General features: G+C 42.0%; 1 protein-coding gene across 2 annotated transcripts in view; it reads right to left on the bottom strand.

The window, feature by feature from the left end:
- FER (FER tyrosine kinase) overlaps positions 1-27,545 on the bottom strand; it is a 388,439-nt gene that overhangs the window by 346,437 nt on the left and 14,457 nt on the right. The window contains exons 2-4 of one of the 2 annotated variants that reach the window (XM_029910950.1): positions 17,377-17,641; positions 10,468-10,641; positions 5,131-5,230 (exon numbers count right to left, since the gene is read on the bottom strand). In XM_029910950.1, the coding sequence (XP_029766810.1) occupies positions 5,131-5,230; positions 10,468-10,641; positions 17,377-17,583 (481 nt within the window). In that variant the 5' untranslated portion in view covers positions 17,584-17,641. The remainder of the gene's footprint in view (positions 1-5,130; positions 5,231-10,467; positions 10,642-17,376; positions 17,642-27,545) is intronic. The other variant, XM_029910951.1, reaches the window with a different exon arrangement.

Here is a 27,545-nt window from a genome sequence, read left to right as displayed (position 1 = left end):
CTAATTGCCTTATGCAAATGAGTAACTAGATTACCTGTATATGCATAGGAAATTGAATGTTAACTTCAAAGAGGTGGGTCATTGTGTGCTCAACAAAAAAGAATCCTCAGTCACCTGCTGTGCTCAAAGCATGTGAAAAACCTGCTTCAGCTCTAAAAAGAAACCTCAGGACTGATCCTTTCATCCCTAGTCTGCTTAACTTTAAACAGGGAAAGTTTAAGCCCTGGAACTGAGATCTTCCAAGTAGTTTTTTGGAATACCCTAAAAAATGCATGAAAAGACTAACAGACTTTACATCCATGCTGCATTTGAATTCTAACCTTTGGGAATGATTCCAGAGAGACTTTTGCAAGCCAGCAGATTTGTCCAACACTGCTACAAGTCTGATATAAGGACCTTACAAGCATTTGTAATGTATATAATCTTTTAACCATTCAGTAACTCTTCTTTATTATTAATAAATCTTCAGTTAGTTTATTAAGGATTGGCTGACAGCGTGGTATATGGGTAAAATCTGAGACATATATTGATATGAGGTTAAGTGTCTGATCTTTAGGGATTAATACGAACCTCACATATGGATGAATTAGGTTTTCAATAACCCCTCACTATATTAGACCTGTTTGCCTGAATAGGAGCCAAGGACTGGAATGCTTAAAGGCGACTGTGTCTGGCTTCTTGTTAACCAGTGTGGTACTACAGAAGCTCTTTTGTTATTAGCTTGGTGAATCTAATTATAGAATAAACCACCAGTTTGGGGGGACTGTCTGCCCTGTTTCTTGCAGTCTGCTCTAAGTGTGGCATTCCTCCGTGTGGTCCATCCTGGACCCTGGTCACAATAGTATATTGATATTTTACTATGCTAATTCTTTAATCAGAATGTCGCACCTAAAGAGAAGCCCAGATGCTTTGCATCAATATAGTCACCAACATCAAATACATTTGTAAGCCATAGAATCCATGCCTGCCAACACTACACAGTGTGAGGAAGTGAAACTTTCGCCAAGGACCCTAAGACAAAAACCTCCCCCCTAAAAAAATGTGTTGTGGGATCTTTAACATCCCCATATAGCAAGCATCGTTTTTTTAAAATGTCATCTAACAGAATTGTACACAGTAAATGCAATGGAACTCAATTTATCTATATTAGAAAAATGAGTGACTGAGTTGATAAAGTTAGAATTTAAACTCCTTATCCCAGCTATTCTAGGTGTTTCAAACCAGATATTTAGCCAAACCTCCAGCTATATGATAATTATAAGGTTGAAATGTAGACTGTGAAAGACTAGCTGTATCTGTTTAACATGTCTGTTCCTTCTTTAAAATCTTGCAATAAAGAAAATATATAAAGTTAGAACCTGTACACTTAATACTAGCTTATTAAGCCCCAATATAAAAAAAACTGAATTATTATAACTCAGTTGTGCATTTTAAAAGATATTTTATACTAGTACTTCAAAAATATTTATACAATCTGTATCTGTTTATACGTATTGCATATTTAATGAACATGAAAACATGCTTAATAATTAATACAACTGCAAAATCTTTTGAAGATAGGCAGGAAATAATATGGAGGGGTTGAAAACAACTGAGGGGTGGTTATGGGCCAAACATTCCCCTTCTCCTCATTTTTTTACTATCCTGTTGCTGTCTGTGTGCAGGGCTGCAGGACTTATGCATTTTCACTCCTCGTTCTCCGTGCCCCTTCCACCCAACTTTTAAAAAGGGGGTTGCAGCACTTATAAAATAAAGAGAAATTAGAAATCACCATCTTTTGTTTATTAAATTCCAGTATCAGCTTTAGTTTTTCTATAGGAAGTACTAGAGTAGTTCTTCTTCAACGTTTCTAAAAGAAAAATATACTGTACCCACTTTGCTGAACCCAGCAAACTTTCTGGACACAAGTCCTCCCCGTACTGCTTTTTTTTTTTTTTTTTAACACAAGTTTTTATTAAGTGATATTATAGAAGTAAATGAATAAAATTAAATGCAGCCATTAACTATGCAAAAAGCCTCATGCCCAATAATTTTCTACAAGCAAATATGAATCAAATGCAGACTGTCTAGCTTTTAAGAATTCTGAACATCTCAAGAATTAAGACCACACAAACATCCACTGTAGAAATGTTGAGATGCTTGCAGCTTTCTTCATATTAAGTAAATAATGTGATAGACAAGTGTGCTAACAGATTTTAATTTCTAGCAAATGGAAACTTCGCTTAATGATCATAAGCATGTCTCGGACCATAAAAAGTTCAGAAGAGCCACTGACACAAGCAACGGGCTAAGGCATAGAATCATAGAACTGGAAGGGACCTCAAGTGGTCATCTAGTCCAGTCCCCTGTACTCAAGGCACGACTAAGTATTATCTAGACCATCCTTGACAGGTGTTTGTCCAACCTGCTCTTAAATATCCCCAATGATGGAGATTCCACAACCTCCCTAGGCATTTTATTCCAGTGCTTAACCACTCTGACACTTAGGAAGTTTTTCCTAATGTCCAACCTAAACCGCCCTTGCTGCAATTTAAGCCCATTGCTTCTTGTTCTATCCTCAGAGGTTAAGAACAACAATTTATCTTCCTCCCTGTAACAACCTTTTATGTACTTGAAAACTGTTCTCATGTCCCCTCTCAGTCTTCTCTTCTCCAGACTAAACAAACCCAATTTTTTCAATCTTCCATCGTAGGTCATGTTTTCTAGACCTTTAAGCACTTTTGTTGCTCTTCTTTGGACTTTCTCCTATAGGCCCTGATTCCGTGGGTGCTCCGGGGCTGGGGCACTCACAGGGAAAAAAATTGGTGGCTGCTCTGCACCCACCGGCAGCTCCCCGCCCCATCTCACCTCCGCACCACTTCCGCCTCCTCCCCTGAGTGCGCCACTTCTCCCCCTAGCTCCCAGCGCTTCCCGCTGTGAAACAGCTGTTTTGCAGCGGCAAGCACTGGGAGAGAGGGGGGAAGAAGGGGAACACCGTGCACTCAGGGAAGAGGCAGGGCTAGGGCGGGGATTTGGGGAAGGGGTTGGAATGGGGCGGGGCAGGGCTGGGGGCACGAGCACCTGCCGGCGCCAGGAAAAGTTGGCACCTATGCTTTCCCCAATTTGTCCACATTTTTCCTGAAATTTGGTACCCAGAACTGGACACAATACTCCAATTGAGGCCTAATCAGCACAGAGTAGAGCGGAAGAATTACTTCTCGTGTCTTGCTTACAATACTTCTGCTAATACATCCCAGAATGATGTTTGCTTTTTTTGCAACAGCGTTACACTGTTGACTCATATTTAGCTTGTGATCCACTATGACCCCCAGATCCCTTTCAGCAGTACTCCTACCTAGGCAGTCATTTCCCATTTTGTATGTGTGCAACTGAGTGTTCCTTCCTAAGTGGAGTACTTTGCATTTGTCCTTATTGAATTTCATCCTATTTACTTTAGACCATTTCTCCAGTTTGTCCAGATCATTTTGAATTTTAATCCTATCCTCCAAAGCACTTGCAACCCCTCCCAGCTTGGTATCGTCCGCAAACTTTATAAGTGTACTCTCTATGCCATTAGCCAAATCATTGATGAAGATATTGAACAGAATCGGACCCAGGGTCATATTCAAGGTCATAACCCAAAGTTTAGAAATGCTGTCACACATTATACTGGTGTGGGAAGAGAGTATTAATTGAATAAAAATGTGCTACAAGAACAAACAAAATGAAGCTGGGGATGAGGTAAACAGTGGAAGGACAGGTAAGTCAGTCCGAAAAAAAATAATTTTATTTTCGTTTGCAGCACTCAGCGGTTTGGGGAAATGCTAATTTCAAATACTCGGAAGATCAGTAACACACCAGCCTCAATCTACATTACTTGTGAATCCAAAATTCTAATGGACTTGAATGGGAATTTTGGATTCACAAGAAATGCAGAATCAGGCCCACAGTGAGCAGAAGAGAAAGGAATAAAAGATAGTATGCTCTATTTTTTACAAGGTTACAAAACCTTTTCCATTTCCTAAATAGCCGGTAATGCCTGTACTTTCTTAGGAATTATCACAGAAACTTGTGAATAACTTTGGAAACCAGATGGAATGATAAAGTAATGACAGACAGATTTTGTTTTTAAATAAATCTGAAGACCAATAAGTACTGTGAAGCCCAACTATCTTTAATTGTTACCTAAGCCTCCCAACTCAGTCCTACCCCAATTGTCTGTTGCATCCACCTGTTTATTGTCTGCAATATAGAATGTAAGTTTCCTGAGGCAGGAACTGTTTTCTTTGTTAGTTATCAGTGCAGTGCAGAGCACAATGGGGCTCTGATCCTTGATTAAGATTATAGGTGCTAATGTAAAATAAATACTAAATATGAAGAAAAAGTGAAAAGTTGGGTTAGAGCCTGTTATATTCACACTCCAGTGTTCATTGAATCTGATTTATTTCCAAGGTAAAAAATGTTTTTAGAAATATACAAAGAAAAATATTTAAGATCTAAAACAATTAACAAATATACACATAGGTTTTAAGATAGGGACTTCCAAAGGACTCTGAGGAAATTAGGCATTCAACTTCCTACTGAATTTCCAAGTAATTTGAATACTTAGCTCCCTTAGACACCTTTGAAAATCCCAGTCTAAAACTACAAATAAATACATACTTAAACAAAATAGTTTATGATCAGTTTCTCTTCTATTTAAATGTCAAGAGCCAAGTTAAGTCCTTCAGGATCTGTGTTTTCCCTGATACAGTTGCTATAACCAGTATTTAGAGCATAATAAGATGTAGTGAGATCACAGTTGGAACTCCACCTTATCAGTGGCATTTGCTGCTACAGCACCACTATAGCCAACCTGTTTTATCTATTTTATGATCTGAATAAACCTAACGAAAGGATGAAAGTTTAAAAGAAAGGGCCATCACATACCCCATGAATTCTTTAGAAAACTGTACTATCAAGAAATGTGTAAATATATATTATTACAATTAATCTGTCTTATTTCAGCTTTGTGATATTTCATCAACTGAGCTGCTCGAAACAGAAATGTCACTTTGTTTTATTATAACTATTTTCAGGCAATAATAATTAGTAAAGGCAATAATAAAAAGAGCTAAAATGACCACTATTTATTAGTCACTAGTAACATACCTTTAGCCACAGCTTCTTTATACTTCTCTTTGGCAGAGTTAACTTCTTTTATTAATTGTCTGTAACTAGATTTTAATTTCTCCAGTTCTGTCTTTGTGACCTATGAATAAAGCAAAAATAGGAAAGTTATTAAAACACTTACCTTCAGGAGTTAAAGGCTTCTTAACATTAGGAAAAGATAATTACAGGATTTAATTTCCAAGAAATTAAGGATGTATGCTTTTTTCATTATTTCAGGGATGCTCTTGAATATATTGTTATACGCTATAATTAAAAGAAAAAAGAAAATCTGGTGTGTAAGGGGGACCTGCTGTCATCACAAATGTGTGGTGGAGCACATCAGGACATCTACTTTATTATTACTAAAGCTGTGATAGTGCCCAAAGATCCCAATCAAATCTTGCTAGAAAAAAATTAGGATTTTAATTAGCTACTGTTTATGCTTATCTGATCCTCGTTACACTAAAAGAATTTCTTCCAAAGCCTAACACAGAAAAGTGACTGGATTTTAAAAATTTCTCAAATGCAATTAAAGGTGCCTTTGTATAGAAGAGTTAATCTCTTATGACCCAGGCCACCAGTTAGGAGGTCTAGAGGAGCAACTGGCTCCTACAAAGAGATTGAAAATGTGGGTCAGAGAATCTTTCTTTCAATAGACAACTGGACCAGCTCCGTGAACCAGGACATTTTTGGCAAAGGAGCTACAAGAATAGCATTGCCTTTTACAGTTCAAACCTTTAGCACATTGTGGAGGAAAAGAAGTGAGCAGCAAGTACAAAAGACCACTGGAGCATGGGATTGAGAAGACATTTGACAATCCATTGGGCTCTGGTATCAAAAGAAAAACCTGAAGAGCTGTGCATTGAAAGAGAGGCACAAGAGATTCTTTGATAGAGTGACTTCAAACATTCATGGACTAGGAGAGATCACTTGTGCTCAGTCAATCTGAGAGAACACTTAACTTTTCTGCAAAATGGACTGCTCTTACATTTTTTCTCCATTATGAGGAATGTGACGACTGGGACGGCTGGGGTTCATGATTCTCTTTTGCTAGGTCACATAAGCCTCAGCTACTGAATTGTTTTACAAAACTAGCAATTGGTTAACTGTCAGAACTCCACAAAAAGCAACCAGGGCACGTCTTTCAATTCTTAGCTCCAGTCTAGACCAGTTATGGGAAAGTTTAAGTCAGAGCAGGACCATTTCTTGAGTTATCCTGCTCCCACAAGCATGCATGCACGCACACACCCAATCAGTCAGATTTCCATGTGTTGTTAAAATAGACACTGGACAGGAAAGGACTTTTTGACAGACTAGACCTACAGGTTTCCAAGGAAGAAACTGAAATACTGTTGGTGCTGTGAAGCAATTGGTTTCTGTAGATAAATATCCCGGGGCACTGGCTAGAAGAATGAATCAAACAGACTCAATTTTGAAGTTCTGAAAGGATGGTAAATCAATGAAACCAAAGTAAATAAATGGAGTTGGACTCTTAAATGCCGAGGGTACTGATGTTACTCATCCCATGATTAGGAGGTGCTGAGCACAATTAGAAACTGGTCCTTTTACAGAAGAGTGAAGAACAAACACAGGGAAATGAGATTAGTTATGAGAAATCTTTGTATTTAACTGTGAAATGGATCTGCCTCACCTGTCTCAATATGCTCTTCTGTCAGTGATGAAAACAAAGCCAGAAACTCCCTATCTGAATAAATCTAAGAGGATTAAGATAGTCAAAATTATCTTTGGTTTTATCTACATGGTGTCTTAGTCCACACCAGAGGGATGTACATTCTAATGCAGACCAGAGTGTTGCACACCAAGTGTCTTACGTGGACCCTGCTGGTGCACACTAACATTCCGTAGTACATGTTAATGTAGTCACATTTCAAACAATAGTACATTAACGAAAGCCAGTTAGTGCACAACATGCTGGTATGCATTAGAATTTACACTCCCACTGGTGTGGAGTAAGGCATTGTGTAGACAATCCCTAAAGTGCGTACTACTAGCATCCAGGGCTGTGATGTGTATCTGATATTTTTGTCTTAGTAACATCATAAGCCCCTCTTTTTCTCCAATTGTTACAGAAAGAAGAATGTCTGAGATTCGCAATGGGACTGGAATAAACCTGAAGGTAGAGTCTTTACCATTGACATGTGTGGAAAGCATGAGTTTTGTTTGTTTTCAAGTAAGTCCTTAAGGGATGTATCAAGGGATTCCTCAAACAAGGATTCTCTGGAATACGAAACGACCATGTTTTTATTTTGCTATAATTACTCCTCTATGGCAAGATTTTATCCAGCGTGTCCTATGGACTCCAATCAGCACGGCTGATAATCTTGTTGAATATTGGATAGTGTCCTAGGGGGCTAAGGGTATTTTGATATTCTATCTAACAAGGCAGAAATTCTGCTGTGTACTATAGAAGAGGCCTTATGTGGACAAGTAAGTAGCTCAATGAGCCATTCAATAAGTGCTCCAAAGGCACAAAACCACTGGACAGACAACAGCAGGTAAGACTATAAGAATACACAGTATCTCATCAAAAATCAATCCATACACTTGTCTAGAGGACCTCAGGAAGGGCTTGAAAAACTCAACATCTAGAAGACAACATAGTCTACTGGCCAGGGTAAAAAATACCTGTGTGGCCTTACTGCCAAACCATGATCTGCTTCAGCTAAAAAGTAGGCCTCGCAAGGCTCATGTACTGTAGTTAATTGTAATTTACTGTCAAAAAACTTAATTAAAAAAAATATATATATACACACACACACAAATAAATAAAAAACTTATTAGGGTTGGTTGATCAGCAGAATTTTTTTTGTCAAATATATTTGTGATCTTACACTCCATATTCTTTATGAAAATATGATTATGATATGGATATGACATAACAGATAAACTTTATACATGATGGCTCATGTAAGATATCTTTGGAAAGGTTATGATTTCCTGAATGTGATTATCCAATTTGTATGCATGTATCACTTCCTTATCTAAAATTAGGAATATTGACTATGTAACTGTGTGTAATTGGGAGACACCCACCAGACAACCAGCCATCACAGCCCTGATGGCCCATTAGGGAGAAACAACAGAACTGTGAAGATACTAATCTCTCTCCTTCCTGAGAGTCCTCCTGGGACTAGCTGTGACACTACTAGGTCAGGTGGTCCTGCCACCTGGTACTAAATACTATCTTGGACTTCTAGTAATTTTCCACTCACAGGAGGGGAAGGTCAAGTTTGGGCAACAAAAGGCTTCCCGCCTTGTGTAAATTCTATTTAAGGCTGGGAGGGAAGGCATTCCAGAGTCTCCTCCATTGCCTACACACGAAGAAAGATTGCTGAAAGTACCTGAAGGGACACAAAATAACAACCCGAAGGGAAAGGCAGGGGTAAGTCCAGACTGAGACAGGGGTCCAGTCTGTAAGAAAAATAACGAACTCTGAGCTACATAAACTCTGAATCCTGCCTAAATTCAACATTTAGGGTGAGAAATTACATTTTGTAACCTGTTTCTTTAGTGAATCAAGCTTAGTTTGCGTGTTTTGTTTTATTTGCTCAGTAATCTGCTTTGTTCTGTTTGCTTCCCCTTTAACCACTTAAAAATCTGCCTTTTATAGTTAATACATTTATTTTGTTTATTATTAAACCCAGTTTCTGTAATTTCTAATGGGGGAGGACGTCAAGAAGTTGTGCATATCTCCTCATTGAGGGAGGGGGCTAGGGTGACCAGACGGCAAGCGTGAAAAATCGGGACAGGGCTGTGGGGTAATAGGAGCCTATATAAGAAAAAGACACAAAAATCGGGACTGTCCCTATAAAATTGGGACATCTGGTCACCCTAGAGGGGGCGGATTTCACAATATACCTTTGGCTCTGCACTCCAAGTGAGGTGGGCACCTGAGTGCTGGGGCAAGTCCTTTAAGCTGAGTCTTCCCGCAGCGGGCTGTGGCCCTGCCTGTGTGCGCGCTAGAGGAGGCTTAGGAGCCTGGCTTGGCAAGACAGTCTAAAGGGGGGGCCAAGCTGGCAGAATAGGCAGGTTCAGTGGTATCTTAGCACATCAGATCCAGGTGGCATCTTGAACGGGGGCAACCCATCACAATATGTCATCTTTTTTTCTGTCCTATAGCAGAACATGGTATAGTATAGAGTTCTCTCCAGTGTTCTTCCACTACCACCTCCTCCATTTTTTCCCTCTCTAAATTGTTTTCTACCCACCTTAGATTTTGTGTCTCCTTTTTTCCCTTCCCTCACTCACTCTCGCTCCATATTTTGTACTTTTTCTTCCTAACTTATTCCATCAATCTTTCCCACCACCCTAGAATAAGGAGGGATAGCTCAGTGGTTTGAGCATTAGCCTGCTAAGCTTAGGGTTGTGAGTTCAATCCTTGAAGGAGCCACTTAGGGATCTGGGGCAAAATCAGTACTTGGTCCTGCTAGTGAAGGCAGGGGGCTGGACTCAATGACCTTTCGGGGTCCCTTCCAGTTCTATGAGATAGGTATATCTCATATTATTTGATACACCCAAGCACATCCATTCATAGGCCCACTCACAGGATTTGGAAGTTTTACCAGGCACCCGATAGGCTGAGAAGTCAAACTATTAACCACAGAATAATAAGGAGGACACCCATGTGACATGTCAATCTCCCACCAGCTGCTGGGAAAGTGGAGGTTGCTGGGATTCCTAATAGGAAGCTGTCCCCTTAAATTTCAGTAGTAATATTGTATCCAATGAAGTTAATCCGAGGGATGATTATTGCTCATTGAAAATTTGTTGCCATACTCGTTTGGGGGCTCCATTATTCATATCAGCCTCTGGATCCTAGGTATCAGATACATTTGAAGTCCACCCCAAAACCCACTGTGGCTGCTGAAAGGTAGAATTTTTTTTGAATCACAAGCTTAGATTCCTCAGAAACTTACAGCACTCATCAAGAAAAGCTTTTACTTGCCTTAGATTAGTGGATTTTTCAAGCCCTGACCCCAGGAATGCCTAGAGGAGACAGGAGAAGGGATTCACACAGTCACACTCTACTGGAAGGAGTAAAGTTCCAGAGCAGTTAGCCTAACTGAATTCACTTGCAGGACAGTTTCCCACCTCTGTCTTTTCAGCTAGTAACTTGTAGAAAAATGGAGGAACTGGGTTAAACAAGAAGAAAATGCAATCCAATTATAATAAATTAGTATTTGTATTGCAAGATAAAGAGGAATAGTGGCATCTGCAGTATTCACGTGAGTATTTATATGAAATAATTCTATATACTACTTTATAAAGCTTTAGTAATTTAGTAAATTTTAAAAAATATCATGTATAATAAGGTACCTTGAACATCTCTGCCTCAATTTGCTGATGAACACCTATGTAACTTTTCTTTACTTGTTGCTTGTCTTTGATCATCACTGTAAGTCTATGTAGTGGCCCAGAGTTAAGATCTTCTGCATGTGTCTTCATTATCCTGCTAAGTTGCTCTGTCTGCTGTACCATAAGCAGCCAAGACTGGAAGAAGGAAAATGGAGAAAATAACTTATCTGCTATTGCACGATCAAAAGAAACTGTTGGAAAAGTACATCATCGTTTAAAGGGGTTTTAGAAAGAATATTTTTGAACATTTGCCTGAATGCACACTTTAAATATAGTAACCATGTCTTTAACCCACCCACGCAAGGAAGTTAGAGATGTATTAATGATGTATCATAGTCACATTTCAGCATCACGCCAAAGTCTAGGTCTGTCATGAAAACCACTAACCCTCACTTGAGCTATCACCCAAATTCCTTTACTTTGACAGACATGCTGCCAGTGTCCTTTCTTCTTCCCTTTCCTGTATGTGTTTCCACTGTCCTGGCAGATTTTTCCTTTTATTTAAATCCATCTCAATTACATGACTAATTCTCTTGGCCATAGCAGTGGTAATTTTTAGCAGAGTAAAATGAGGTCTCTCTTTATGTTACACACAGGGCCAGAACCTCTGCTGGAGTAAACTGACATTGCTCCATTAACTTCACTGGAGCTATACCAATGTACATAAGCTGTTGACATGAGCCTCAAACTAGCATTTAACTTGAATAAAAGTATTTGATATCCCATGGAACCTTGTTCAGTTCTGCTAAAGAGAATAGAATGAGGTTCACTGGGCATTCAACTTTATGATAGTATTATTTTGTACTTCAGCACTGCTATGAATTACCATATCCCAGTTGAAATTACAGAATTTAGATAGATACAATATATAGTTATCAGTGTCAGGACACTCAGCTCAATGCCTTGGTCGAAAATAAAGGTACCAATGTTTTTTTAATGACCACAATTGACTAAGTTCTCCTTTTTACATCTCATCTGAAAAAAGGCACTTCCATCTGTGCATGCCCCCTTAACACCAGACTAGACTGAGTTTATCAGAAACCTAAATGGAAGACCCAAAACCTATTAAATTATCCATAGCATTTCTTACAGTACTTAAGTGCTCTCTGGGATTCGCTCATCAAAGTACTGAATCAGTCCTATTACAGTGTGCTTAAACAAAGGTATCTAAAAGCTGAAAAATAAAATTAAGGAACTGACTACTTACAATCATATAGGAAAAGTTATTTTTTCTTATCCAAGAGAGAAAAGAATATATTATTCTCAATTTTGTTGTCTAAAAATAATGTTGTATGGCATTGCTAGCACAGAATAGCTGCTGCATTTCATCCCCTCAGAAATGCCAGCATTTTAGGTATAGCAATCACTCCAGCACTAAATATGCACAGTATTTGGGATTCTATGGCATAAAAAATGCACTCATTTGAGAAATACTGAGTTCTAGTGTGAAGTGTACTGTGTAAAAAACATGATACAAATATTAGACTCTCATGGTGTTTAAATTGAAAATCATTCTCTTGGTTAGCCAAAATTAGAGCAAAGAAGAAACAGAAATGACAAATATTGTAATAAATAGTAACTGACATTTACAATAACTGAAGTAAAAAATGTTCAAAAGTGGCTGAATGGAAAAAAGGATGGGGACACTATAATGAAAAGAGAATTCTTTCAGGGGAAAAATCATATTGTTTATAGACTATATGGCCAGAAGTGAACATTTTAATATTTTGTCTGATGTCCTGTATAACACAGGCCATAGGACTTGCCTGAATCAACTCCTATATTCATTTAAAAAATTTCCTGTGATGGAAAATCCACCACAACCAGGGCCGGCTCCAGGCACCAGCGAAGGAAGCAGGTGCTTGCAGCAGCCAATGGAAAGGGGCGGCAAGTCCGGGTCTTCGGCAGCAATTCGGCGGCGGGTCCCTCAGTCCCTCTCTTCCTCTTTGAGCTGCCGCCAAAGTGCCGCCGAAGAGGAAGGAAGGGAGCAAAGGACCCGCCGCTGAATTGCCGCCGAAGAATGAAGCGGAGTGATTGAGCTGCCACCGAAGTGCCGCTGATTGGCTTTATCTTTTTTTTTTTTCCTTTTTTCGCTTCGCCACTTCGGGTGGCAAAAAAGCTGGAGCCGGCCCTGATCACAACCCTTGATAATTAATCTCACTATTAAAAATTTGTGCCTTATTTCTAATCTAAACTTGTCTAACTTCACTTTCCAGCCATTGGATCTTGTTATACCTTTGTCTGCTAGACTGAAGAGCCCTCTAATATCAAACTTCTGTTCCCCAAGTAGGTAGTTATAGACTATAATCAAGCCACATCTTAACTCTTTGTTAAACTAAACAGATAGAGCTCCTTGAGTCTTCAACTTTAAAAAATGGTTACCTACCTTTCATAAATGTTATATTCGAGATGTGCTGCTCACGTCCATTCCATGTTAGGTCTGGGCGCGCCCACATGCACAGCTGCCAAACATTTTCCCCCGGTAGTATCCGTAGAAAGTGACCGTCATGGGCGGTAAGAAGAAACAGAGGGCACAGGGCCGGCAGCACCCCATATACCAGCACATTAGCACGGGACTCCAGGAGGCACCAGAGACAGCCCTACGGATACCACTAAGGGAAAAATCTCCAGCAGCCATGCACATGTATGTGCACACATCTAATATGGAATCGACATGAGCAAGCATTCAAAGAAGATTACATGTTTTCTAATTCTTTAATCATTCTCCTGACTTTTCTCTGAACCCCCTCCAATTTATCAACATCTTTGAACTGTGGGCATCAGAACTGGACACAGCATTTCTGTAGCGGTCGCACCAGTGCCTAATACACAGATAATATAATCTCCCTACTCCTACTCAGGATTCTCCTGTTTATACAACCAAAGATCACATTAGCCCTTTGGCCTCACTGTCGCACAGGTAGTTCATGTTCATCTGATAATCCACCTTAACCCCCTCATCCTTTTCAGAGTCACTGCTTCCCAAGACAAAATCCCCCATCTTCTAAGTATGGCCTACATTCTTTCTTCCTAGATGTACTGACTTTTACATTTTGTCATACTAAATTGCATATTGTTTGCCTGCATCCAGTTTATTAAGCAATCCAGATAACTGTGAATCAGTGACCTGGCCTCTTCATTATTCACCACTGCCTCAATGTTTATATCCTCTGCAACTTTATCAGTAACGGTTTTATATTTTCTTCCAGGTCATTGATAAAAATGTTAAATAGTACAGGGCCAACAACCAATCCCTGTGGAATCCCACTAGAACAGTGGTTCCCAAACTGGGGTTCGTGAACCCCTGGGGGTTCGCAGAACATTACAGGGGGTTCACCAGAAAAATTTCACTAATGGCGGACAGAAGACCCCATGCATTGGAGACAGCAGGTGGGACCCGGGTTGCAGGGCAGACACCCCGAGCCCCAGGGAGAGCAGGGACGGGCAGTTGGGGCTGGCAGCCCGAGTCCTGGCGGTCAGCGGGGGAGCCGGCAGCTCAAACCCCAGCGCTCTGCGCGGGGCTGGCAGCCCGAGCCCCAGGGACAGCAGGGCTGGGCAGTTGGGGCTGGCAGCCCGAGCTCCGTCCCCATCAGCGGGGGAGCCGGCAGCCCGAGCCCCAGGAAGAGAGGGGTGGGCGGTTGGGGCATCCATCACACTGAAGAAATTTAAACTTAAATCCCTGAAAATATTCATTTTTAGGAGGGGGTTCACGAGATTTCATAATTTAGTGAAAGGGGTTCGCGGGCTGTTAAAGTTTGGGAACCACTGCACTAGAAATACCTGCTCAGTGGTGAATCCCATTAACAATTACATTGAGACATAGGAATTAGCCAGTTTTTATCCATTTAATGTGTGCCATGTTGAATCTGCATTGTTCTAGTTTCTTAATCAAAATGTCCCTTGCAGTCCCAAGTCAAACATCTTACAAAAGCTTATTACATTAACACTATTCCTTTATCACCCAAACTTGTAATCTCAACAAAATAGGTTATCAAGCTAGTTTGATAGGATCTATTTTCCACAAACCTGTGCTGATTGGCTTTAACTATATTACTCTCCCTTAATTATTTATTAATCAAATCCTGTATGAGCCATTCCATTATTCTGCCCAGGATCAATGTCAAGCTAACAGGCCTATAATTACTCAGGTTGTCCCATTTACCCTTTTTAAATATTGGCATAACATTAGATTTGTTCCGGTCCTCTGGAACGTCCCTAGATTTACTGGGGGGGAAAAAAATCAATATTAGTCCTTGGCCAGCTCTTTAAAACTCTCAGATGCAAGTTATCCAGAAATGTTGATTTTAAAAAAAAGTCTTGCTTTGTAGCTGCTGTTCAATGGAGAGGGAGTTGTGTAACCACGCCCCTCTATACCCTTGGCTCTCTGCACGAGAATGTCTAATTGTAGCAGCTGCATCAACCACCCCAGATTCTGTTGGAATGGAAAGTATTTCAGATGTAGCAGTATCATGATAGCAGTCCGTCTTTTTACCAAACAGAGAAGAAATATTTATTGTACACTTCTGCCTCTTCTGTATTATTGACAAGTTTACCATTTCCATCTAGTAACGGACCAGTATCATTTTTAGAATTTCTTTTGTTCCTCACATACTTGGAAAAACTCCTTCTGTCCTTAACTCTGATGGCTACAGGTTTTTCTCCTTCCGTTTTCGCTTCCCTTATGCTATAATTTCTAGCTTCCTATTTATATTTAAGATACTGTGTAAACATTAATTTTCCCAACAGCAGAGAAGTGGAAGCACAAATTGGGCTAATTCAGCTGCTAAATCACAGTACTGGGCTAATTTGGCTGCTCACAGCAGGAGGCAGTGTCTCACCAGATAGCACCAGCATCCAAGAATCTTTCTAATCTTTATAAATATTAAGGTTTGTAAAGAACGAGACATGACAACCCTATGTTTTTCTTCTTCTATTACTGTTCTATTATTAATAAGCATATAGTATTTTGTTTTTTTGCTCATAAGTAAGGCTCCATGTTTGTCATGGAGGTCACAGATTCCGTGACTTTCCGTTACCTCCGTGACTTCTGCAGTGGCCAGTGTGCCTGGCCCGGGGGCCACCTGAGCAGCTCGGGCAGCCCCCGGGCCAGACGCACCAGACACTGCTGGGGCAGACTCGAGCCCCAGCAGCATGAGTTTGCAGGGGGTGGCTCAAAGCTGGGGTGCAGGGTGGTGCTTATCTGGGGGGGGCCACCTCTTTGTGAGGGCGACAGGAACTCCCCTCCCTCAGCTCCTAGATCCTCATGCTGCCTCCACCTGCAGGCACCGCCCTCACAGCTTCCACTGGCCGCAGTTCCCAGCCAATGGGAGCTGCAGAACCGGGGCTTGGGGCGTAGCAGAGACAGCATGTGGAGCTAGGAGCTGGGGTTGCCGCTTCCCAAGATCCAGGAAGGGAGCCTGCCCCAACCCCACCAACACGCCCTCCCCCACTCCAGCACCCGCGGTGTCCCCCTGGGCCACGACTACCCTCTCCCCAGCAGCCACCGGGCCATCCCCCCCAGCACCTGCGGGGCCCCTGGGCCGCACTCCCGAGCCACCTCCCCCTCCGCCAGGTCTTAGTCACGGGTATATAGTAAAAGTCATGGACAGGTCACGGGCCATGAATTTTTGTTTACTGCCCATGACCTGTCCATGACTTTTACTAAAAAACACCCGTGACTAAAATGCAGAATTACTCATAAGTTAAGGTGTCATGAATTTTTTTTTTTTTTTTTTTGGAGGGGGTTGGGTCAGTTGTTTCCATTAGTGCCTAGAAAGAGGGGAGGTTTACCCACTCTTCTTCTATCATGTGTGATTCAAGATAGATAAAGGACAAGTGGTCACTTGTTCAAGTCCAATTCATATTAAAAGTGATTAAAATTCATTAACTAACAACTATTTGGTGCCCATTGTGAAATAAGTGAGCTGCTCCAGTCCAGCATTTTCAGCAGAGAGGCCAAGAATTGAAGAAGCCATTAAGACAGAATAGACCTCTAACTACCAAAGCAGCTGTAAGTCAGGCCTAAGGCTTATTAACAGGTGAAGTGGGGACACTTGCTTTGCCACTGCCATTGCTGTACCTGTTTTGTATCTATTCAGTACATAATGGATGTTTTTTTAACCTTTCATAAAAGATTTTTTTATTTTAAACTGTATACAAAATACTATATTTAACAATATTACAATTATGAGAAAAAGTCTGAGAAACTTTGGCCTTAATTAATGCTTTGTTTTTACAACTACACACCATGGTGTGAATAATGGTCAGAAATTTGTTAGTCTCTAAGGTGCCACAAGTACTCCTGTTCTTTTTAATGGTCAGAATGTCAGCCTTACCTCTGAATTTCCTGGCTTTTTTCTATTTTTATCACAACCTCTACATTGTATGAACAATAGTTTCTATTTAACAAAAAATCTTACGACAACATATTATAATCCCTAAACATAAGAATAGGTGGGTCAGCCCAGGGTCTACAATACCAGAGCTCAAAATTAGGGATTCTAGCTTGGTCCACTTTTTTCAGTCCAAAAGAAGAGTTGGCATGATACACATTCTGCCCAGGGACTGCCGCACCTCACTTCAAACTCTTTACTAAAACTGCATTAGTGGAGTCCAGTGGGCACATGTTCTAACACAGAAGGAAAATGGGAAAGGTGGGAGAATAAAGTAGATGGAACACAAGGCTCAGAGTGGCTTAAGAGATCCACCCACAAAGGGACAAAACCACCACAGGACAATGACACTTTTCAAGTTCATCTTTGAATTTACTTTATAACGAAGAAAAAAAGGAGTTAACAGCCAACTACCTTTTCTATATAATAATTAAAACAATGATTCCTCAATTTCAATTTCTAAATAATCTTCTCTTACCTTGGATACATTGCTAATATAATCCAGTTGGGAAGTACTCTCTTTATCAACTTGATTACAAAGATTCTGTAAAGTGGATGCATATTCTTTGTCACTTTTTACTCGCATGGCCATAAATTTCTTCACAGTTTCCAGTAGTCGTAACTCCCAATCTTGCAATTTTAACAAAGCATCATGAGAATACTTCAGGTCACTTCCAAACCCCATCTTTATAAGGCACTATATGCGCTATGGGCAACAATAGAGGTTCTTCTAGTCACCACATCTGCAGACAGAAAATTAATGAGAAAGATATTGAAAGAGGAACCTATAAAATTTAATGATCACAAAGTTATGACACATATTGAAATTTAAAGCAAGAAGCAACTGTTTTAATTTAACCACTCATCTCTGAACTAATATAGTCAGTCAGCCACAATTTTCAACAGCAAGACTCAGCTCTGTCTTGCACATTAACCACTTAGAAAACAGCTAGCAAAGGCGGTCCTGGCGTTAAAGCACTAACCTAGGACTTGGGAGATCCAAGTTCAATTTGCTACTCCACCACAGACTTCCTGTGTGAATTTGAGCAAACTGCTCAGTCTCTCTGTGCCTTACTTCTCCATCTGCATAAAATATTACTGTAACAGTACTTCCCTATCTCACAGGGATGTTTGTGAAGATAAATATATTAAAAATTTTGAAGTTCTTAGATAATATGGCAAGAGGTCCATATAAGTACATAAGATACATTGAATTCCCAAACTAAATAGATTGGTTTGATTAAATAGTTGAGACAGAGATCAATGGAAACAGATCTATTACAAGACAAAAATCCCAGATTATCCTGCCCGACTGCTAGTAACCATAGAGCCTCCTTTCTTCACAGTACACTGCTCCTGATAGCCCACAAAATTCCTAGTAATTAGTCAATTGTCAGGTGTTAACACTTTGGGAATCAGTTTCGAGAAGGCTAACAGCCATATATAAAACCCAAACACAATATAAAAAGACTACTAAGGTTTCAAAATCAAGTGCTCCAAAGTTCAGAAATGCCAGAAGGAAGGCTACCAGTGCAACCTTGATTCAGCCCCTTTGTGAATATGCATTATGATACAGTCTTAGATTCAGGGGCAGAAGAGCCTTCCCAAAAGTGGGGGAGTCCGGGGCCCTGGCCCCATAAGGCCCCACCCCCTACCCTCCTCTTCCCAACAAGGTCCTGCCTCACCACTTCCCCCTGAGGCCCCTCCTCTTCCCTGCAAGGCCATGCCCCCCACCCCACACCTTCCCCCAAGTCCCCACCTCTTCCCCCCAAGGCCTGCCCCGACCCCCCTTCTTCCTCCCGAGGCTATGCGCCCAGTCAAGCCAGAAGCCACAGCAAGGCCAGGGAGCCCTCCCCCCCAGACACCCCACCAAAGCAGATGGGAGGGACCCAGGCTCCCCACAGTTGTCCGCGTCTTTTGCTCCAGCCGGGGGGCAGGGTCTTGGAGCTGCAGCCTGGCCATGGTAAGAGCCGTGTGGGCAGCTATGGGGAGCCGCAGCGCAGACCCTCAACCTGCCCTAGGCAGGTACGCAGGCCAGGGGATGCTCTTTGGCCTCCCGCACTGTGGGCAGGTGGCGGGTCCACACAGCTTCCACAACTGCCCAGGATCCCTGGCCTGGCTCCACCAGCTGCTGGCCTGACCGGGGCCCTCAGGGGGAGGATCGGAAGGGGGCTAGGTTCGCCGTGGCAAAAAGTTTGAGGACCATAGCTCCCTGCCCGCTCCCCTCCTGCCCCCGTTGTGATGTCACTGCTTTGATTATATGATCACATACTATTTTTTCCCCCACAGGACTCCTTGCTCATTCAGAAGGGATGGTGCTCACCAGATGGGCAAGATTTCAATATTTCTTTTTACCCTAATCAATCTATGTGTGGCCCCATTCATTATTTACTGCACATCATCCAAACTATGCACTGAATACAGAATTAGTCAGGGTGGATAAAAATCAATGATTTAAAAAAAAATAAAATCAGATTTTTTTAATTTAAATTGGATTTTTGGATAAAGTGTTTTTTGAGGGAAAAAACTATCTTAATTAAAACTCAAAGATATCTCATCATTGAATAGGGATTATAAATTCTAATTCTATAATATGAGACAATATATTCATGTAATGTTTAAGAAAAGTTTTGTAAATGGGTTCCAATAGTTAATGGATTAGGGACCCAATCTTATGAGGTTCCAGGGGCTTCTGTATAGATTATTTAGGTTAATCTTTCTATCTACCCAATGGGGCTCAGTCCAGAAGATACCATCAGAGATGCTTAGTTTTGCAGTTCTCAAACTGTGGATTTGTGTCTCCAGATATAACATGCTTGTTAACAGCAAAAAAATGTTTTTAAAATAAATAAATAAATAATATATAGGGGTGAGAAATAACAGACCTCAACCCTATTGTCCCTCTGCAAATTTGTGTACAAAGAGTTAATCCCTTACCTCTCTCTAAAAGTGCAAGTTTCAAAAAGTTAAATGAATAGAAGATTGTTGGGGGCGGAATAGATCTGGACAAGGAGAAGAAGTCTGGAGATAAGTGTGAGAAGGGAGGAGCAGGCGGTAGAAACAAAAGTGAAACTGTTTGATCAGCATATTCCAGAAGTCTTGAGGTCTTTCTGAGTGTAGCCTTCATTGATTTGAGATCTACCATACCATTCTCTCACTAGAAGTGAAAACCTATAATGGCAGCAGGCCATAAAAGAGACCCAGTTTTGGAATATTTAAATTAAGTTCCTTTACCTGTGGGTAAGAGAGGTATGCGTGCAAAATGCAAACAGTGCATCAAAGAAATGCAAGGCCTGGTTTCCCGACTGAAACAACATCATGAGAAGTGTTCCTTCTCAGGAGGAAGCTGCGTTGAAGATGAGGAAAGGAACATGTCTGAACATGCAGGATCTTCAGGTTGGTGAACTTTTTTATTTCATACTTCTTTCTTAAGGACTGCCTGTCTTCCTTCTGGACTATTCTTTAATTCTCGTGTTTGAGCAAAAAATATAGTTGTTACTCTATGGTACTATCATTTTAGATGCAGTTGTGATAAAAAATAAATAGCTGAAATAGGCAGATCTTCCTTTTACAATTTCACCTTTAAAGTAGTACTGAGTGTCAGTGAATGCAATGAGTAATACTAAATGAGCAGTATGCTAATAATAATTAAATAACTGCTTTGACTTATTTTGTTCAGGAGAATCCATCCTCAACATACAGGATTCTGAAGACTATCCTCCTTCAAGATCACCATCATTTTCTATAGTCTCAGAGTTATCTGCCAATGATAGTGTTTCAGTCACATCATCTATGTCACATAGCCATAGTAGATTACCTGTAGCAAAAAGAAAAAAAATCTCCATCATTCAGAAACAAGCATAGATAAATTTGTGATAAGAACCAGTAGATTACAAAAAGAGATCGTTGATGAAAAAATTGCTCTGTTTGTTTATGCAACAAACTCTCCTTTCCATATGATTGAGAACCCACACTTCATTAACATGATTCAGTCATTAAGACCAGGATACAGTCCATCCAAAAGAGCAAATGTCGCAGGCAAATTGCTGGATAAAGTGTATGAAAGAGAAATTGAGCAGTGTGCAAAAGATCCTGTTTTATGTGCTTGTGTGACAACAGAAGAAGGGAATGTCTTCCTTACAGAAACAACTGAAACATCAGGAAATGCGCACACAGCAGAATACTTACAAGAAGTAACAGTAAAAGCTATAACAAACTGTGGGAAAAAAATTCAAATCTCGAGTATGCAGCTTAGTCACAGACAATGCTGCAAATGTATCCAAGATGAGAAGAAATTATTTAGGAGAGAGTGAAGAGAGTCCCAAGCAAATAACGTACGGTTGCAGTGCTCATTTGATGCATCTCCTAGCCAAAGACTTCAGTGTTCCAGAAATAAAGGCTAATGTTGTTGAAATTGCAAAATACTTCCATAACAACCACTTTGCAGCAGCTGCTCTGAAAAAAGTGGGAGGAACCAAGCTAACCCTCCCACAAGACGTGCAATGGAACTCAGTAGTGGACTGTTTTGAGCACTATATCAAGAACTGGCCTAATCTGATGACAGTTTGTGAACAAAATCGTGAAAAAATAGATGGCACTGTCACAGCCAAAATTCTCAACATTGGGCTTAAAAGAAATGCTGACCACATGCTGAGTAGCCTGAAGCCTATTTCTGTAGCCTTGAACAAAATGCAGGGAAACAGCTGTTTTATTGCTGACGCTGTTGAAATTTGGAAGGAACTGAGTGAGATCTTATTTAATGACAGAGTTAAATTACAAGCATTAAAAAAACGAATAGGACAAGCACTATCTCCAGCTCATTTTCTTGCAAATATTCTCACAATACTTGGTACCAGGGTGAAACCTTAACTGCTGAAGAAGAGGAGTTGGCTATGACATGGACATCCAGCAATCATCCCTCCATAATGCCAACTATAATAAACTTCAGAGCTAAGGGTGAACAATTGAAGAAATATATGTTTGCTGATGACGTTTTAAAGAAAGTCACATCAGTGAACTGACGGAAGTCACTTAAGCACTTGGAATCAGGGACTGTTGAAGTGATAACCTCACTTTTAACAGCAGTAGCTTCTTCTGCTGGAGCAGAAAGAATATTTTCTTCCTTTGGACTGATTCATTCCAATTTGAGAAATCATTTGGGACCCGAAAAAGCAGGAAAAAAGCTTGTTTTTCTTTTCCAGATTATGAACAAACAGGAAAATGAAGGTGAAGACAACTGAGTTAACTGCAAAAGCCAATATTTTAAGTTTCTCATGTTGACCTGGCTGACATATTAAAAAAACTACAAAAATTAAATTGACTATTTCATTTAACTATTTTAGTTAAAAACAATTTTAACAAAAACAAACCTGATTTTAAAAAACGTGAATGTTTAACTAAATTCAAAAATTTATATGCTTGTTTTGTTATATGTTTGCTGTTGAAGAAAAAAATCCAGAATACATAACGTTGTTGTTTTAGTTAAATAAAACAATTTAAATGTCTGTCTGGTGATGTTCTCCTCCTAATACAGCATGGCAAAAAAACATTCCAAATATTAATGATTAACCTGTTGAATTGGAGATAGTTCACCTCCCAATGACTTCATAAATATCTGCTTCAATTACCTTTGGTAGATGAAATAACCAAACAATCATTCATTTTCTGATATAGCTGTAAAACGAATCTGAAAAGTTTTCAAAATAAACTTTAAAAATGTTGCTAGCAGCTTGAAGGGTGGGCCTGTCAGCTTTGCCAGGACGAGGTTTAGGTCCCAAGGAGGGATCGGTTCTTTTATCTGAGGGAACATCCTCTCCAGCCTTTGAGAAAACCAATTACCATTTCATGCGAAAAGACCAATCTGTTGTCAATCTTAGGTCAGATGGCTGAAATGGCTACCAGGTGGACCTTAACTGAAGAAAAGGGCCAGACCTTGTTGTTTCAAGAGCACAGGGTACTAAAAAATAAATTGCAATGAGGACTGTGTAGGTGGAACTCAGAGTTGGGAAGACCAGGTAGAGAATCATTTCCACTCTACCAGGTAAGTTGCCCTGGTGTAGGCTTTTCTACTCCCTAGTAGGATTCTACGAACCTGCTCCAAGCAAGCTTGCTCTTCAGGATTCAGCCATGAAGGTTCCAGGCCAACAAATGAAGAGAACCGAAGTTCAGGTGGAGCAGCTGACCATGGTCCTGGGTGATCAGGTGAGGGTGCAGAGGGAGATGGACTGGGGGTTCCACTGGAAAGCTTCAGAGGGTGGTGAACCAGTGCTGTCTGGGCCACACCAGGGTTATAAGGATGACCTGTGCTCGATCCTGCTTGATCTTCGACAGAACCTTGTGAATTAATGGAACTGGGGAAAGGCAGTAATAGAGGTGAGTTATCCGGGCCAACAGGTAAGGCATCCATAAGAGACCCTGGGCTGTGGCCCTGCAGGGAGCAAAACTGATGGCATTTCCTGTTGTTTTGGGTAGCAAACAGGTCTATAAGGGGAGTCCCCCACCTCTGGAAGATGTCCCTTGCCACATCCACTCGAAGGGACCATTCATGGTGAGTGGGAAAGGACCTGCTGAGGCGATCCGCAAGTTAGTTCTGTGTACTCAGCACGTAAGATGCCTCTAGTTAGATGAAGTGTGTAATGCAGAACTCCCACAGTCAGATTGCTTCCTGGGACAGGTGGAAGAATGCACTTCACTCTGCCTGTTGATGTAGCACATGGCGATTATATTGTCCATGAGAACCGAGACTGCCTTGTCTGCAATGTGGGTTAAAAACGCCTGGCAGGCCAGGCAGACTGCGCTGAGTTCTCTGATATTGATATGGATTGAGAGCTCTTCTTGAGACGACAGGCCTTGAGTCCTGAGATGCCCAAGGTGGGCTCCCCAACCCAACACAGAGGCATAGAAATCAGATACATGGATAGTTGGGGCCTCAAAAAAGGTATTCCCACGCAGACTATGCCTTGATTCAATCACCAAGTCAGTGAGTCGAGGACTTGAAGGGGAACATAAGTATCGTGTCCAGATGATGTTGCAAGGGTGAATATACCGCGGCCAAACAGGCCTGGAAAGATCTGAGATATAGTCTCGCATGTTGTACCGCATATGTGCATAATGCCATGTGGCCCAGAAGGCTCAAGCATATTGGAACTGTCATGGTCAGATGTGCCTGAAGGGAGCTTATCAGGGTCGAGATTGAGCAGAAACGATCCTCCAGAAGCAGGGTCTTCGCCTGTTCAGGAGTCCGGAACCACCCCTATGCACTATATCCTTTGTACAGGGCTAAGGGTAGACTTCTGGTTGTTTATTAATAAGCCCAATGCCTGGAAGGTCGATTGGATGAAATGGATGTCTGATTCCACCTGAGTTCTGGACTGGCCCTTGATTAGCCAGTTGACAAGATATGGGAAAATGTGAACTACTTTTCTCCTGAGGAAGGCTGCTACTACTGCCATACATTTGGTGAAGACCTGTGGGGTGGCCAAGAGCCCGAATGGCAGAACTGCCAATTGGTAATGAGTCTGGTTTACAACAACTCTTAGGAACCTCTGTGCTTTGGAAAATCTATATGTGGAAGTATGCATCTTTTAAGTTGAGGGCAGCATACCAATCCCCTGGATCTGGCAAAGGAATGATGGAAGCCAAGAAGACCATGCAGAACTTTAATTTCTTTAGATAGTGGTTGAACCACCGCAGGTCTAGGATCAGTCTGAGACTCCCCTTGGCTTTTGGGATTAGGAAGTAACGTGAATAAAACTCCTATCCTCTTAGATGGTGAGGAACCTCTTCCATGGCTCCCACCCAAAGGAGGGACTGGACTTCTTGTTCCAATATTTGCTCATGAGAAAGGTCCCTAAAGAGGGACGGGGAGGGTGGGTGGACAAAAATTGGAGGGTATAACCTAATTCTATTGTGTTTAGATCCCCGTGGTCCAAGGTAATATGGTTCCAGGCATTGAGGAAGTGGGACAGTCGGTTGGAAAACAAAGGGGTAACTGGATCCAGAATCGAGGGGATTGAGATGTCGTCCTTGAGCATGTCATCAAAACAAGTGCTTTGAAGTGCCCGAATGTCTAGGGACAGAATGTAACAGCCCTAAGGAGGAGGTTGGTGTAGAGGGTTTATGCCAGAAGCCCTTTTTCCTCCTCCACTGGTCCTGTCTGGAAGGCTGCGTGAAATAGCGTCAAACCTGCGCAGGCCTGTAGTGTCTTCTGGCTGCTGCCAGACTATACAGACCCAGAGATTTCAGGGTAGCCTTAGAGTCCTTAAGTCTGTGCAATTTGGTGTCTGTTTGCTCTGAAAAGAGAGAGGACCCTTCAAATGGGAGGTCCTGGAGGGTTTGCTGTACCTCTTGAAGAAACCCCGAGGACTGTAATCATGAGCTCCTGCATATGGTAACAGCCATAGCCATTGATCTGGTCACAGAATTGGCAGAGTCTAAGGCTGCCTGCACGGAGACCCAGGCTATTGTCTTCCCTTCTTCAACAAATGAAGAGAACTCCAGTCTGGCATCTTGGGGAAGCACGTCCTTAAATTTTTGCGTCACCTCCCACGTATTAAAATCATGGCGACGTAGCAAAACTCGCTGATTCACTATTCAGAGCTGCAGCCAACCCATTGAGTAGGCTTTCCTACCAACAAGTCCAGCTTCTTTGGGTCCTGTGCCTGGGGTGTGAGCCCCGCTTGACCCTGACAGTCCTTCTCATTGGTGGTTGCCACCAGTGCCTCATCTGGAGAAGAGGAGGAGGAGGTAGCTAAAGCTGGTTGAGGGGCCTCTGCCCCTTCATTGTATCTCCACTGCGACCTGTGAAACCTGCTCTTGACGTTCGGCACCGGAATCTGGGTCTGGCGTCTCACAGCACGGTACCGGAGGCACTCTAATTTCCGAGTCCACAGAGTATGAATGCCTTGAGACAGTGCCCTGGCCCAGGGGAAATCCCCATGGGTTCCAGAAAGGCCATTGCATGGGTGCTGGCCCCCATGGTCCCATAGGCCAAGTGCTCAGCAGCACCATAGCACCAGATGTACCAGCAGAATAGGGAGGGAAGTAGCTTGAGCGGTCACAACAGCGTGGAGAGTAGGACTCCAACAAGGAAGACAAGCTGCAGCAAGGAGACCATGGCAGTGCCAACCCTCTCAGTGCTGGTGACCGATGCCGTGGAGAAATCCGAGGCCAGGCTATCACAGGAGGTTTTCCCCTAGAGACCGATCACAGTGTCACGCAAAAGCTGGGGGAGGGTTCTCTGCTGCTCACTGAAACCAGCGCTGTCAAGTCCTGAATCTCTGAGGCAGTGTGAGCAGGTTTCTAGCAGCCACAAATACCTCTGGAGTGGACAGTATCGCGAATTGCCCAATACACTGCCTGCTGGAGCCGACCTGACAGCTACCACTAAGGGAAAAAATTTCGGCAACAGTGCTCGGGGCATGCACACACCTACATTGGAATGGACATGTGCAAGTACTCGAAGAATATCCTTCCTGCAATTCCCTGCCTCATTCACAAAACAGATAAAAGTTAAGAACTGCCAGAGTTAAGGTTGAGTGCTTGACTTTGCCACCTTAGCATAATACTTTTACCATTGCTTTTGAGGATTTTATTTCCTAAGCTTTTTAAAAAGCAAACTCAAAAAGCAAAAATTTCATCATGAGGAACTACACTTACCCCAACTTGAGTCATCAGCAGCATTGGGGTCTTTAGAACAACAGCACAGTCCTCTGCTGCTTGAGCTGAGTAACTGGTAACAGTAGAAGGTTGTTCACCTTTATGTAGACCTGCCACTAGAGAGAGGGATGGGACACACACTTTGCCGTTGGGTTTACAGAGGTTTTGAGCCTCTCTCTAGCTTCTGCCCATCTCTCTGCTGTTGCTAACCTCCTCGGCTCTGTCCCATCTCCCACCTGCTTCTATCCTCCCTCTCTGGGTCCTCCCCCTGCCCCAATCCTTCTCGCCTGCTCTTTTCCTTACCACCCCTCCTGCTACCCCTTCAACCCTCCCCATTTCCCCAGACCTCCCCATTACAATCTCGGCCAGTTCCTGGCCTGGTCATCTTCCACTCACCCACATACTCCTATCGAGTCCCCCCATCCATGGCTTCTATCCTCTCCATTTCCCTGGATCCTGTCCTTCTTCCTGCCCTTCTTCCACCACTCTACTCTTGCCCCTGCCCCCCAACTTCTATTCCTTCCTCCCGAACACCTGCCCGTCGCCCCACCCAGCCTTGCATCTCTTCCCCAGTTGTTCACTTCTCTGCACTCTAATCAAGCAGCTTCCTCCTTCTCCGCCATGAGCACAAGAAAGACAGTCTCCCTGCTCTTCCTTCATATGCTCAGCAGCAGGGTGGTCCACAGAAGCCAGGAGGTACAATTGCAAGGCAAGTCCTGCTCAGCCTCTGCAGCCCTGGGCTGAAGCAGGCTTAGTCATTGCACATATGCAATTCGGTCAGCACACAGGAACTATGGGGGAGGAGAAAATTGATCATGCTCAGTATAGACGGAATCCTCAGAGAATTTAGTCTCCAAAAACCTAACAAAACTCTTCTGAGCATGTGTGGACTGACATTTGTCAAAGGCTTATAACTTGGCCAAATCTGGGCAAATTATCACAGGGACAGCAAAAGGCACTTTCCTGATATCAGAGCAACCTCCCAGCCAA

Source organism: Terrapene carolina, unplaced genomic scaffold (genome assembly GCF_002925995.2).
Source record: "Terrapene carolina triunguis isolate 2854851 unplaced genomic scaffold, T_m_triunguis-2.0 Scaffold69, whole genome shotgun sequence".
Lineage (NCBI taxonomy): Eukaryota > Metazoa > Chordata > Testudines > Emydidae > Terrapene > Terrapene triunguis.
This window is presented reverse-complemented; position numbering and strand designations above follow the sequence as displayed.